Source organism: Mus caroli, unplaced genomic scaffold, assembly GCF_978045245.1.
Source record: "Mus caroli unplaced genomic scaffold, Mus_caroli_1 scaffold_3, whole genome shotgun sequence".
Lineage (NCBI taxonomy): Eukaryota > Metazoa > Chordata > Mammalia > Rodentia > Muridae > Mus > Mus caroli.
The window spans coordinates 72755514-72769441 of NW_028227258.1; the positions used below are offsets into that span (position 1 = coordinate 72755514).

General features: G+C 52.8%; 1 protein-coding gene across 1 annotated transcript; it reads right to left on the bottom strand.

Moving 5' to 3' along the window:
* Positions 1 to 1379: 1379 nt before the first annotated feature.
* On the bottom strand, positions 1380 to 13160 carry Thbs3 (thrombospondin 3). Its single transcript, XM_021157338.3, has 23 exons — positions 13065 to 13160; positions 11715 to 11921; positions 10661 to 10917; positions 10472 to 10574; positions 9722 to 9748; positions 9476 to 9558; positions 9341 to 9392; positions 9067 to 9215; positions 8610 to 8750; positions 8379 to 8456; positions 7666 to 7818; positions 7332 to 7442; positions 7142 to 7249; positions 5057 to 5216; positions 4696 to 4814; positions 4536 to 4588; positions 4065 to 4258; positions 3754 to 3932; positions 3588 to 3636; positions 3208 to 3404; positions 2791 to 2963; positions 1774 to 1913; positions 1380 to 1691 (listed from the first exon to the last, which is right to left on the bottom strand). Exons 1-23 carry the CDS (start codon positions 13141 to 13143, stop codon positions 1633 to 1635), a joined length of 2871 nt encoding a protein of 956 aa, XP_021012997.1. The 5' UTR covers positions 13144 to 13160; the 3' UTR covers positions 1380 to 1632.
* Positions 13161 to 13928: the final 768 nt, after the last annotated feature.

The following is a 13928-nucleotide window of genomic DNA, read 5'->3' on the forward strand; positions in this document are numbered from 1 at the left end:
TGTGCCTTGGCGAAAAGAATCAGTGCCTCGGACAGATAGGAAAGAATGCACACTGTGGGGGAGAAGCAAGGGTCATTACTTGGGCTACTAGACTTCTGGGGATTGTGTTTGCGGGTAGGGTAAAAGTGGTTGGACCCCCAAGGTATGTGGAAGGGGGCATCAAGTTGTGTGATGACATTGAATTGGGGGGGGGGGGGTAGGACGGGATATGTCTAGGTAGCTAGATATTTAGGAGGCAGAGATTAAGTAGGTGGGCCAATCGTGGAACATGAGAACGTTGAGATGTATCTGGGAAAGGAATAATATTTGGGGCGAACAAGCACGCGAAACAAGGCAAACCCGTGTGTGTGTATTTAGGGAGAAACGAAAGGTGTTCTGAAGGACAGAAACAGTTGAATTTGGGGAGGGCTTTGGGTTCACAGTAGCACGGACTGAGGATGCCAGGCCGGATCCCGCAAGCGGAGGTTGCGGAGTAAACCAGCAGGAGCAGTTACAACTGTAGTAGGCAAACAGTTCTTAGTCCCAACGAATACAAAACGGAAACGAATACTTTAAAAACATTTCGGGGGTGTAGGAACGGAGGCGTGGATCCCACGCTCCCGCCGTGTGTCCCGCCTCTGAGAGGCTTTGTCAGGCCTGCTCCGGGCGGAGTGGAGCCGCCCTACGTCAGCTCGCCCACAAGTATTTAGGTGGGCGGCACCAAACCCCAACTCCTAGGATTGCCAGGCAACAGCCATTCAATTCGGTTGCTGGGACACCCGTCACCATGGCAATGGCTCCGCGCCTCTCAGTCTGAGTATTTAAAGAGCAAGCGCGCGCACTGCTTTGGCGTTGGAAAGTGGCCTTCGGGGCACCAGAAGCTCCCCTCCTCTCCTCACCCTTTCCCTTTCGCCACCTTTCACTCTTCGGGTGTTCAGGCTCTGGCGCACCTCTAAGGTGACCTATACTCCCCAGAGCACTCCTGTCCCTGGGTTCCAGCGGCCCAGGTGGTAGGGAGCGGGATTCCAGAGCCCCGGGTGGGCGGGAGGGACGGGACGCGGTGCAGTGTTGTTCTTTCCCCTGCCAATATTGCACTCGTCCCGGCCTCCGGCCCCCCCGGCCCCCCCCCCCGGCGCCCCCTCACCCAGAGTGGGGCAGCCCCGGCCACCGGGCTTTCGATCTCTACCAAGCTTAGACTGAAGTGTCGCCGCTACCACGGTAAGTAAGTGGGGCTGGAAGGACCTTAGCCACCCTCCAACCTCATCCTTCATTTGGTCCTTTTCCCACCCCACCTCAACTTAGTCAAACTCTCCCTAGCTCTCTAACTTGCAACTACCAGCCTTTCCCCCTCAGGTTCCTTTCTGGGCCGGAAAAGGTCTAAAATAAACAATTGCACTGACTTAGAAAATAACTGAAACTTTATGGCAATGTGCTGTGGTCTTTCCTGGGGTTAGAACCTGAGTAATAATACCCCTTGAAAGTCTCCCAACCCCTGCACAATGGGGTCGCCACCCCTCTGGGGCTGAGCTCCCTGGTGGGTGCCAGAGAGCCATCCGTTAGGTTGAGGGGCTGTAGGTTAGACCCCAGGGTCTCCAGAACAGAGTTCAACGGCCAAAGGTCTCCAGTCAGGATCTGAGTCCCGTGGCCACCTCCTCACACTCTTCCCTGGAGCAGCTGCCTCCGGAATGGCTCAAAGTCCTCAGGCACTGTGTCTGCAGAGGGAGAATAAGTCAGGGTCAGAGGACATGGTTTTCCCAGGGCACAGGTCAAGTTGACCGCAGTCTAGAGGCTCACCATTGCATCGGTACTGGAGATTGGACCAAATGATGTTTTCTTGGGAGAAGCAGAATACACCGAGACGCCCCCCTCGCATGGACGTGTCAATAATCACCCCAGAATCCGCCACTAGCTGGGGACCCTCATAGAGCTTCACCCTGTTGGGAACAGGGGTATCATTGGTGCTAAGGTGCCAATGAGCACTGTGCCACTGTCCTGGGGTCTCCTGCACCCCTCCCCTGGGGCTCTCTAGTCCTGAGGGAAGGGAGGGAAGGCTGGAAGGGGAGGAGAGGTGCTTTTTCTCAGGCCTCGGGCCCCTAGCTCTTTGTCCAGCCCCTTTTGCATCTCAAAGCACCAGCACATTCCTAGTAAGGATTGGGTTGCTATGGCAATGAGCACAAAAGGCTGGGGGTGAAGTCACCCGCTTCCCAGGCTCTAGTCCACCACCCCTCATTTATCCTCTGCCCTGGCGCCCCACTGCTCTAGGTACCTTAAAGAGGAACCGGCTCAGCCCTGGGCTTCAAGGCTGCTGGCCACAGGAAGCCCCGCTTCTAAGCAGACCCCTTCCCTTCCCTTCCCTTCCCTTCTCCAGGCACTGGCACCAACTGGGGATACTTGGAGGGAAAAATCAAACCAGAGAGGCCTGCAAACTCAGGTCTCAATCGGCTCTTCTATAAATCATGGTCCCTTTCCAAAGTCCGATGCTGCTGGAGCAGGTTCTGGACACTTAGGGGCTGGAAGGGACAGGTTCTTCCACAGACTGCCCTGGTCTAGAGGCTCCCAGAGCACTGAAGGGCATCTAGCTCAACACCCTGGATCTAGAGGGGAAATTGGATGCAAAGGAAAGGTGTTCCTGATACCACCTCCTCCGTGTTGGGAAGGGAAACCGGAAGGAACTGGCTGCAAGCCCTACCAAAGACAGCAAGGAAGTGAGCAGAGGGAAGGCCACAGTCCCCAAGTCCCTGCTAGCTAGAGGGCACAGGAGGCTGAGTCTTGCCCCTGCCCCCTCTCCAGGGCTCAAGCCTTTTCCCTTACCGAATGTAGCCAACTTGGGGCCGGTGGAGCAGCCGCCATCTATAGGATGTCTTGTCTCGCCAACCCACATTCCGTGGGTCAGTCCACAGCAGTCGTACCTGATCAGGGGTGTGGCCAGTATGCCACAGAGCATTCCGGAGGTGCTCACCTGGGCCAGATATGGATGTCACTGCCTGGGAGTCATTGACAAAGATAGTGCATCAATCACAGGACCAGGGTGAAGGGAGACAAGAGACGGGAAGAGCTGGTGAGAAAGGAAGTCGGAAGGAAGAGGAAGAATTCTCTGGAATTCCACACAGTTGAACTCCAGAGCACATGTCTGGGTAGGGAAGCTCAGAGGCAGTGGGGGCCCTGAGGTGGGGCAAGAACAGCTTTAGGAAACTCACTGGGTTGGGGAAAGTGGGCAGCTGGGGATACCTTGAGCTGCAGCCCTGGTTGGGCCACTGCTCGGAAAGGCGTGGCCTGCCAGTAGGTCTGCTCCGTCTGTTTCCACATGACCACGTAGAAGCGGCCACTGTCCTGGTAACTGAAGAGGAAACCCGCATAGTCATCATCAGTGACTGTGTTCACGTGGAAGGTGCCTTCAAAGTCCACGCCGTTAAAGGCCGTGTACCCTGGAGTGGGAACAGAGAAGTGTTAGGGGCAGTACAGCTGCCAGGCGGCCTACTGTGGGTGGGTATGGGCGGGCGCAGAGATGCCTGCTGCATACAGGACTAGGAAGGCCCTGCAAATGCTCCGTCTACCCTCCATAGGAGCCTTCCCTTTGGAAACGACTGAGCCGGGTGTCCTTTACATACCAACTGCAAGACCCGGGTCACTGTTCATAGTCTGAACAATTTCCATGCCCTGGGGTTGATAAAGGAAGAAAGAGAAAAAGCCCTGATCCAGGCGCACAGTGACACCCCAGGTCCCAACAGGCAGCCAGGTCTGACAGCGCCTGCCCAGCCTACTGCCCCCGCATACCTGGTTGAGCACTACCCAGTTTGGATCGATCTGGGCGTCACCCTCGGGATCCAGGATCACAGTCTGATAGGCCCGGAAGTCTGTGAGGGTAACTTCTGCACTCTCTGGGCACACGTCCAGAGGGTCAACCACTGCGTCATTGTCAAAGTCATCTTCACAGACATCACCCACACCGTTGCCTGCAAAGAGCGACTGTCACCGCCAGGCTCTTCCTGAGTCCTCCCTACCCTTCCATCCTCCATTCCCTCCAGTAGGCTTGCCTTCTGAGCACAGCCTGATCAGCTAAACCATCTCTGGGACTCCAGTCTTACCATCTGAATCCTTCTGATTAGGATTGGGTACCAGGCGACAGTTATCAGGCCCGGGAGGAATGTAATCTGGGACACCGTCATTGTCATCATCCCCGTCACACTCATCTCCAAGCCCGTCATTGTCAGAGTCCAGCTGAGAGCTATTTGGCAGCTGAGGACAGTTGTCCTTAGTGTCCTGGTGCCCATCTCCGTCGCTGCTCAGAAGAAAATGAACAGATCCCAGCTGAGAGGGTGGGCTCCATCTTTTCCTTCTGTGTGCTCTCTGGGGCCTGCCTACCCTCCAACTTGGTTCCCTTGCTATCATTCAGAGGAGATGGCAATCCAGCAGTGGGAATGGAAGGTAGACAGTGAGAATGACTTCCTGCTCAGCAGGGGTGGTGAGTTAAGCTTACATTACAGAGACAACCAAAAAAGAGGAGAGGAAAAAAAAATATCCCTGGGAGACCCTGGATGTCTCGGCCCAGACCCTACCTGTCTTCGTTGGTGTCACAGACATCCCCCACCAGGTCGCTGTCTGCATCTGTCTGAGAGAGATGGGTCTGATGTCACCATTTCCTGATAACTGACAGGGTAAAGGACTGGGCCTCATCCCCCAATCCCCACCCTCCCTCGCCCTGACACTCCCCTGTACCTGGGTAGGATTGCTCATTTCAGGGCAGCTGTCGCAAGCGTCTCCCACTCCGTCTTCATCCCGGTCTGTCTGCAGTGGGTTGGGTACTTTAGGGCAATTGTCCAACCCGTTGGGGATGCCTAGTGGACATGAGAAACGATGCTGTTGCTGCTCGTGGGGCACACTCTTCTCAGTTGGTGGAAGGCCCGAGCTTTGTCAGGAAACCCGCTTGTACCTTGTGTGACCTGCCTACATCTTGCCTGACCACATCTTGTTCTCGGGCCAGTGATTATAAGCCTACTTTCCCCATTGCCACTGACTTCCAAGCTCCCAGCCTCTCCCCTTAGATCCCCCAGCCATCCCCACAGCCCCAGGCTTGCACCATCCCCATCCACATCGTTGTCACAGGCATCTCCTTCTCCATTGCCATCCGTGTCCTTCTGGTCGTTGTTGGGAACATTGGGACAGTTGTCGCAGGCGTCACCAAATGAATCTGTGTCTGAATTCTGCTGGTCCTTGTTGGGAAACAGTCGACAATTGTCCTAGACAAAGGGGTGGGGACAGAAGGGTCAGAAGTCCCCATACTTACTCTGTCCATGTCCTTGTCCTGTGTTTGTCCACTGCTTGGTGCTGTCCCACCCACTCAAGCAGGTACAGATCTCCACAGTTCATTTCATAGGGATGTTTCTAGAGAACTGCCGAGGGCCAAGAAGAGGCAGGATAGAGGGAGGGATTCACAGGAGAGACCACAACACGCGGAGAGCACAGGAGCTGAGAGGGGCACAGCATCCTTGGCCTTTAGATGTTTGGTTTTGGTGGTTTGTTGTTTGTTTTGAGACAGGTTCTCACTATGTAGCCTTTGTTGGCCTGAAATCCACTATGTAGACTACAGGGCTCCTGCTGCCTCAGCCTCCTGAGAACTGGGATTAGAGCAGCAGAGAGGGGGCCTGGCTTTTCTTTTGTTTTCATTTCATCTCTTCTTCTTTCCTTTCTTCCTTCCTTCCTTCCTTCCTTCCTTCCTTCCTTCCTTCCTTCCTTTCTTTCTTTCCTTAAGATTTATTTATTAGCTGGGCGTGGTGGCACAAGCCTTTAATCCCAGCACTTGGGAGGCAGAGGCAGGCGGATTTCTGAGTTCGAGGCCAGCCTGGTCTACAAAGTGAGTGCCAGGACAGCCAGGGCTACACAGAGAAACCCTGTCTCGAAAAACCAAAAAAAAAAAAAAAAAAAAAAAAAGATTTATTTATTTTTATGTATTTAGATCTTGTGTGCATTGGTGGTTTAACTGCATATATGTCTATGTAAGGTCCCCTGGAACTAGAATTACAGGCAGTCGTGAGCTGCCATGTGGATGCTGGGAATTGAACTAGGGACCTCTGGAAGAGCAGCCAGTGCTCTTAACCACTGAGCCATCTCTCCAGCCCACTTTCCTTTTCTTTTTGTTTTTTTTAAGATTTATTTATTTATTTATTTATTTATTTATTTATTTATTATATGTAAGTACACTGTAGCTGTCTTCAGACACACCAGAAGAGGGAGTCAGATCTCGTTATGGATGGTTGTGAGCCACCATGTGGTTGCTGGGATTTGAACTCTGGACCTTCAGAAGAGCAGTCGGGTGCTCTTACCCACTGAGCCATCTCACCAGCCCCCCACTTTCCTTTTCTTACATGTACTTATTTAAGTAGTATATGTATGTGGCCACACAAGTGCCACTGTGCCTATATGGAGGTCAGAGGACAATTTGTAACACTAGATTCTCTCCTCCCACTATATGAGTTTCAGGGATTAAACTCAAGTCACTAGACTTGGTGGCAAGTGCCTTTATTTGCTCTGAGCTACCACACTGGCCTTGGTTTTTTTGTTTTGTTTTGTTTTGTTTTGTTTTGTTTTTGTTTTTTTCCAGACAGGGTTTCTCTGTGTAGCCCTGGCTGTCCTGGAACTCACTGTAGACCAGGCTGGCCTCAAACTCAGAAATCCTCCTGCCTCTGCCTCCCAAGTGTTGGGATTAAAGGCGTGCACCACCACTGCCTGGCCCTTGTTTGGTTTTTAGAGACAGGATCTTATTCTGTAGCCCAAGCTGAGAATCTCCTGCCTCTTTCTCTAAGTGCTGGGATTACAGGCGTGCGCCACCATTGCAAATCTACCTCAAAGTTGTTGTTTTTATGGACGTACACTATTACTTCAGACATACCAGAAAAGGCATCAGGACCTCTGGAAGAGCAGTCATTGCTCTTAACTGCTGAGCCCTTTGTTTTGTTTTGTTTTATTTTGTTTTGTTTTGTTTTGTTTTGTTAAGACTCATTTTATTTTCTCTGTATGGGTGTTTTGCCTGTGCCCACATGAGTGCAGGGCCCAGAAAGGCCAGAGATGGAACTAGAGTTACAGATGTTTGTAAGCCACCCTGTGGGTGCAGAGTGTTTTGCAAGACCAACAAGTGCTTTTAACTGTGGAGAGCCCCACCCCATACCTCAACATTCTTGATACCATCCCCGTCAGCATCGTCATCACACTGGTCCCCGACACCATCGTTATCAGCATCTTCTTGCCCAGAGTTGGGTGTCAAAAGGCAATTGTCCTGAGGTTCAAGAGGAAGGGTATGGGTGAGTTCTGGGGAGCCATCCTGCCCTTCACTGCTCCCCCACAGCCGCTGGTCTCACCTGCTTGCAGTGCTTGTCGTTATCCATGCAGGGAAGAGCCTGGTCAGGATAGCCGTCTATGTCTGTGTCAGGCCCACACACGTTCCCGTTCCCTGCCCAGCCCACGTTACACTAGGCAAAAACATATGGTCAGCGTTAGCCATTGGGCCTTGCATCCCTGTGCCCTGCCCCATTACTCTCCCTGCTCTGGGCTCTGTTCCCCACATTAATAAGCCTCCAGCCTGTGCTTACCTCTTTCCCATGAAGGCACTGAGGTCAGTCCCTAAATTTTCACCAGTTTTATACATTTCTCCAGAGCCCTCCCTTTTTCCTCCTCATCTTAGATCTAGGTTACCTGGCATGACACAGCACCATTGCGTTCAAAGAGACAGTGGGCGTGGATGTGGCAGGGGCTGTGGGTAGGGCTGTGGCAGGTCCTTGCTGGAACGCAGCCCTGGCTCTGGTTCCCCAGGAAGCCCAGGCGGCAGGGACCACATTTGAAAGACCCCTAAGAGTAGGGAGGTGGAGTTAAGAAAGGTTGAGCTCCCCAGGGGCCCTGGCCGAGTCTCATTCTACCTGTGGAACCTCAGACAGCCACTCAGAACCGCACCTGCTATATCTATCTCCTTTAGGTTCTCAGGACAGACTTTTTTTTTTTTAATTTTATGTGCATTAGTGTTTTGCCTGCATGTATGTCTGTGTGAGGCTGTCAGATATTGGAGTTACAGTGTGAGCTGCCATGTGGGTACTGGGAATTGAACCCAGGTCCTTTGGAAGAGCAGTCAGTGTTCTTAACGACTAAGCCATCTCTCCAGCCCCAGGACAACTTTCTTTAAAGGCAGATAATAACCCTATTTTTCAAATGAGGAAACTGAGGCTCAAAATGATTAAATAACTTGCTAAAGGTCACAACTGGTAAAAGGCAGAATCAGAACCTAGCCATCTCGGCCAGGTTCACGGGAACACTCGAGTGGTGCCCAAGGGGGACAGGAAGAAGTAGGAAATTTGAAGAGGGAGTGACACAGTCTCCTTTCCCCAGTCATAAGCAGAGCAGGGCATTCAACTCACCACCGTGTTGGTGCAGATGGAATTTGGGTCACAGCCTCCGTTGTTACCATCATTACATTCGTCAATGTCATTGCAGACCTAAAAGGGCAGAGTAGAGGGGGATCTCATGGATACAGAAGTCACTAATGACAGGGCCGGGTGAGCACTGGCATGTTTAGACCCAAAGCCAGAGCTGGTGTAGGGGAGTCTCATCTCATTTTTCACAAATCCATACAGACTTTACCATCTGACCTGTTTGCTGGCTCGAGCATAGTCGATGCCCACACCAGACACTCGGGTGCCCTTGTACCCTGGAGGACAGGCCTCGCAGTGGAAGCCAGGCATGGTATTGATGCAGCTGGACCCCGGGAAACAGGGGTCAGTGTGAGCACACTGGGGACCAAATGAGAAGGCAGACGTCAGGCATTTTCCTGGGGAAGTGAGCAGCTGTGTGTGATCCTAAGAGCATCACTCCTAGTCCCTGGGCAGCGCTCTCAGCCCAACCTCCAGTGCTCCATTTCCCCTGGCTGGCCATCTCAAACTTCCCTACCTCTCCCCCAGCTCCTTCACCACATAGCCCTCTAGTCTACCCTTTATCTTTTTCCTCCTTCCTGTGCTTTCTGGCCTCTGATCTCTCCTGAATTCCTCTGCTTCTGAACAACTTTCACCCATTTTTTTTTTTACCCTCGAGAGCCCCGCCATCCCTCACCTCGTTGATGTCATCACAGTGGGTGCCGTTGCCCTGCAGGCCGGGTGGGCAGGGCCCACAGCGGTAGCCTGGGTACTCATACACTTCCATACAGTCCACGCCTCGGAAGCAGGGGCTGGGGCTGCAGTGTGAACGCTGCTCGTGGAAACCTGGGAGGTGGACACGGTCAGAGCCACCCTCGAGGGTCACTCTTCGGATGGCTAGAAAGGAGAAGCTGAAGCTACACGGTGGGGGGCATAAGCAGTGCTCTCTGGGGCCCTCCTCTCCCACTCACCGCACACCTGACACTCCATGATGGTGTTCCGGATGAGTGACATTTCCTTCACCTGACGAGTGAGGAGAAGTCATCTCTCTGCCACTGCCATCACACCCCACCCCAGAATCGCACCCTTGGCCTGCCCGCTCAAACCTGGTCTCGGATGTCGTCCCGAAGCTCCACTAGGATCTGGTTGAAGAGGGTGAGCTGGGTGACCAGTGCCTTGGTCTGCTCCCCTGTCAAGGGCCAGGGGATGGAGAGACTTAGAATCGGGGAGCCACTCTGGGCCCTCTTTGCACTGTAGGTCAGCTCTTGTCCCCGAAGCCCACACCACACCTTAGACCCCACCCATGACAGAGGACCACCCTTGCCTCTACCGCCTCTTCATAACTGACTCACCTAGAATGGATTGTAGTGCGCTGGTCACTAGAGAAGAAGTGAGAGCAGTCAGTGGGAGATACTAAGGAAGTGGGAAGGAAGGGGATCTAGAAGAAGGACAGCCCTGGACCCTCAAGAAAGATGAAGCAGTGCAGAGTATCAGGACAGAGGCAACCCACTACACAGCCTTGCGCATGGTAGGCAAGCACTCTTCACATAGCCCCTTACTGGGTCACAGCCGCCCCTTCCATTGGGCTAAAGGCCCTCTGGGCATTGCCTCATAGGAAGCCAGAAAAACTCAAGTCTTCATTCTCAGGCATAGTAGTTGCAGGAGGACTCCAAGTGAGAGGCAACCCAAAGTAGGGCCAGGCCCCCAGTACATTCCATTTCAAACCCTTCCCCCAAGCTGCCCCTTCAAGAACCCTTTCAAGTCTCTGGGAGAAGTGGGTGTTTGCTTAGGTAAGAGTCTCTAAGCATCCTTGTCACAGACCAGGATGAGAGGCCTTGGCTAAAGGTGCCACTCAATTGTAGGTGACAGCTGCCAAGAGCAACTATAAAAATCTTGAGACTAAGCCATTACCTTACTCCTTAACCCTAGAGTTCCCCGGAGTTACAGCCCTGCTGGATGATCTTATTTTTCTGATCTACACCTCCTACACACGAGTCAAGGATAAAAGACTTGGAGTTGGGGGTGGGGGGTGTTGAAAGCCTCAGGAATGGTCAAGCTAAAGGAAAGGGTGTTAACTGGGAGGAGGTCAGAGGATCTATTACCTGCATTGTGAATGGATTCATCTCCTTGGAATGGACATTCACTCAGGGCTCCTACCCGAGCCATGGATCCACCCAGAATAATTTTCATCGATTCCACAAAGCCCTAGGGGTCAGCAGGGAGGCAGGCGGATCGAGCAGCTCCTCTCGGTGCTACAAACCATTTTCCCCAAACCAGAGGTTCCTTCTCACCTGCATCCTCAGATAAGCCTTTTGTCCAGTTCTGATCTCCAGTCCACTGACCTCTGCTGGAGGGATCGGGGCCAGTGCTGGAAGGCCAGCATGTTGGTCACCCAGTTTACAGTCCACATACAGCTGCAGGCCAGGACTGGGTCGAGAAGGTCCTCGGAGTCGCAGGAGAGCCGTGTGTGTGCGCCCATCAGCCAGGCCTGCTTGCTGTAGGTTCACTGCGTGGACTTTGCCATCTTCCCGCTGGTACCGCACCAGCACTGCCCAGGATTGGAGGTCAGTATGTGCACTAGCCCCACCCCATGTTCCAACTGAATTCCATCATCTCTTCTATATACCAATATGCCACCCCATGGCTGTCTGTCTCTTTGGATTTTTGGAGACAGGTTTATCTGTATAGCTCTGGGTATACTGGAACTCACTCTGAGGACCAAGCTGGCCTCAAACTCAGAGATCTACCTGCCACTGCCTCCATCTGCCTGGAATTAAAGGTGTGTGGCATGACAGCTCAGAGAGAAACTACAAATTAGGTTAATTCCTAATGTGTATCTCTCAGCACCTTGTATGTAACAGGTGCACAATAAATGTTTTTCAACAAGGCGTTGATGTGACAAGCACTCACAGGACCAGGCATGTGGATCTCTGAGTTCCAGGCCGGAGCTACGTGGAGAAACCCTATCTTGAAAAATAAATACATGTATAAACAATGAAAGTAGTAAATGAATGCTTTTCAAATTGGCCTTAGATGACCTTATTCTCAATGTCTAGAAGACTGTCCTCTCCCAAGGTGGCAACTAGATCCGTACCCACTGAACTTTAGCAAAGATCTGAGTGGTGCTGCCATTGCTGGGACACAGAGCTGTCCCACCCTCCCTGAGCATCCCAGCATACAACCTGCCATACATCCCTATAAATACCAGCCTGACCCAACTGTTTGAGTTCCTCCATACCAGTATCCCTAGTAGAGGTCGTGGAGAATAAAGAGGCACCTGGGAGAGGGCATGAGGGAGACTGCTCAAGGGGTCATTGATGCTGGAAAGGGGTGCCCACCAGTCACCTTTGTTGATCTTGCCCACAACAGAGGCCTCCAGCCATCGTGTGTTGTCTTGGCGAGAGTAGAGGCCAAAGAGGACACCACCTTGCTTTGGAGGGAGGCGGAAAGTGGACAAGAGGTAGATATCCCCAGCAGTGAGTAAAGCTGTCCGGATCTTCTCTGCCACAGCTACCATCTGCCTGGATTCGCCCACTGTCAGCAGGTCAATTACTGGCCAGATAGGGATTTAAAAGTTAGTGGAAGTGGTTGGAGTCTGAGGAAGGCCTGCCCTCTCTCCTGAGCAATCAGAGGTGAGGCATCCCTAATTATCATCCTCCTGCCTCTGAATAGCATCCTCAAAACTCAAACTCGTGAGGGATGGTGGTACATGCCTGTAGTCTCAGGCTGAGAGGACTGCCTCAAGCAATCAGGCAGTCTCCGCTACATTAGAGCAGGCTACAAGACCCCATCTCTAAAAACAAAACCATTGGCCCTTTTTTTTGTTATCAAGGCAATGCTTCCCTCCCAGCACCTTCTATCCCTTCCAAAGCCTTGGGAACCTAGAGGCTTAGAGGCTTACAAATACCAAAGCCACCCGCAAACTTCCTATGTCCCACCAGGTGGCGCAAGGGAGACATTGCTGACTAGAGTCTGGAGTGGCACCTGGTGCCCACAGCTCAGGAACCATTGCTGGGTTTAGCACACTCCAAACCCTGGTGCTGGTCCTCCCATCCCAGGGGCTCATCACACACATCTTACAGCTGTCTTACAAAGCACTCTGACCCTCCCATCGCTATTTAGTCTTTCCCCCCTGGGAATGTAGGACCCAGCCAGCGTCTCTTCCTCCTGTGTCCTGGCCAATCTGTGGTTTCCCTTCCAGCCAGTAAAGAATCTTTGCTTGTGTCATCTGCTCCTACTACCTCTCCTACACCACCCATGGGCCATCCCCCTACCAGACCTCCGGGAGAGTTCAAGCTGCCCAATCCCCACCCCCGCCCTATCTTTTAGAAACCAAGAGCCAGAGTAAAGGGGTGGGGGGGACCAAGCCCAGGGTCCCCACCGTGCAGTCACTATCAATCAAGCTGCTTGCCCAGACTATCCTGTTGATGCTCTGAGACTAACTCAGTCGTGGAATCCTCCTGGGTCCATCCTGGTCTCAGTGCCTGACACTGCACCGATCTGCACTCACCCACCACTCTGGTGCCCACCCCTCCTACATTATCACCAACTCTTCACTCTTCGCAGTGTTAACTTTTCTCTCCAACCCATTTCAGGACCCTTCCCTCTCTCTCAAACTCACATGTGGTCTGTTATTTGCCTGGGGGCAAAAGAAAGGAGACAAAGAGGTGTCAAAGGGGATGAATGCAGGCTTACCCTGAAGGTCCTGACTGCCACATGTGTAAGAGCAGAGGAGGAAAAGAGCCAGGACACCCCAAAGTTCCGGCTTCTCCATGCCGCTTAGCCGGTTCACTACCCCTGGCAGGCAAGGCGACTGGGAGGGAAAAAGACTAGGCGGAGAGCAGGAGCAGGAGGGGGGCGGAGGGACTGAGGAGCGAGCTGGGGGGTGGGGGGAGCAGGCGGGTAGGGGGGGTTGAAACAAAGAGCTGCCAATCACCTTGGAGGCATCACCGGCTCCCGAAACCAGAGGCACTGGGAAAGAGTCCCAGAGCTTTCCTTGCCTCCTGCTCCACCATAATGATCCTCCTCAAAGATGCTTCCCTTTAGCCTGACATCTGGTTCTTGGGAGCTTTCAACTTAACAGCGCTACCAAATGCTACTGTTCTCTGCAAGCAATGGTTGGAAAAGTCAGAATCCCCTGCCTTGGGCAATTCTAGGTTCTAGGCATTATTTCACAGTTGGCGGAAATGGATGGCAGTGGACCATCCTTTGCTACAGTGCCTAGAAGACCACGACACGAGGCTTATTGATATGGCACAGCAAAAAACAAGTTTTTATTACAGTGTGTTGCGTCCCTGACATGTGTCCATTCCCCTCACTCTTGGGAAAATGGAAATCTGGAAGCGACCGACGAGAACTTGATGGCTTTCTAAGACATCAGAAAGGGGAAAGCATCACCAGAGGCTGGAGCCGTAAACTAGAAGACAGGAGCGAGGATGGGACTGGGGAACACTGGGTACCGCGGGATGGCCCTGTCCGGGATGAACCCGAGGGGAGCTGGGGACCGACCAGGAGTTCCCGTTACGAAGGCAACGACCCGCGAGCCGCACCTCCCCTTCC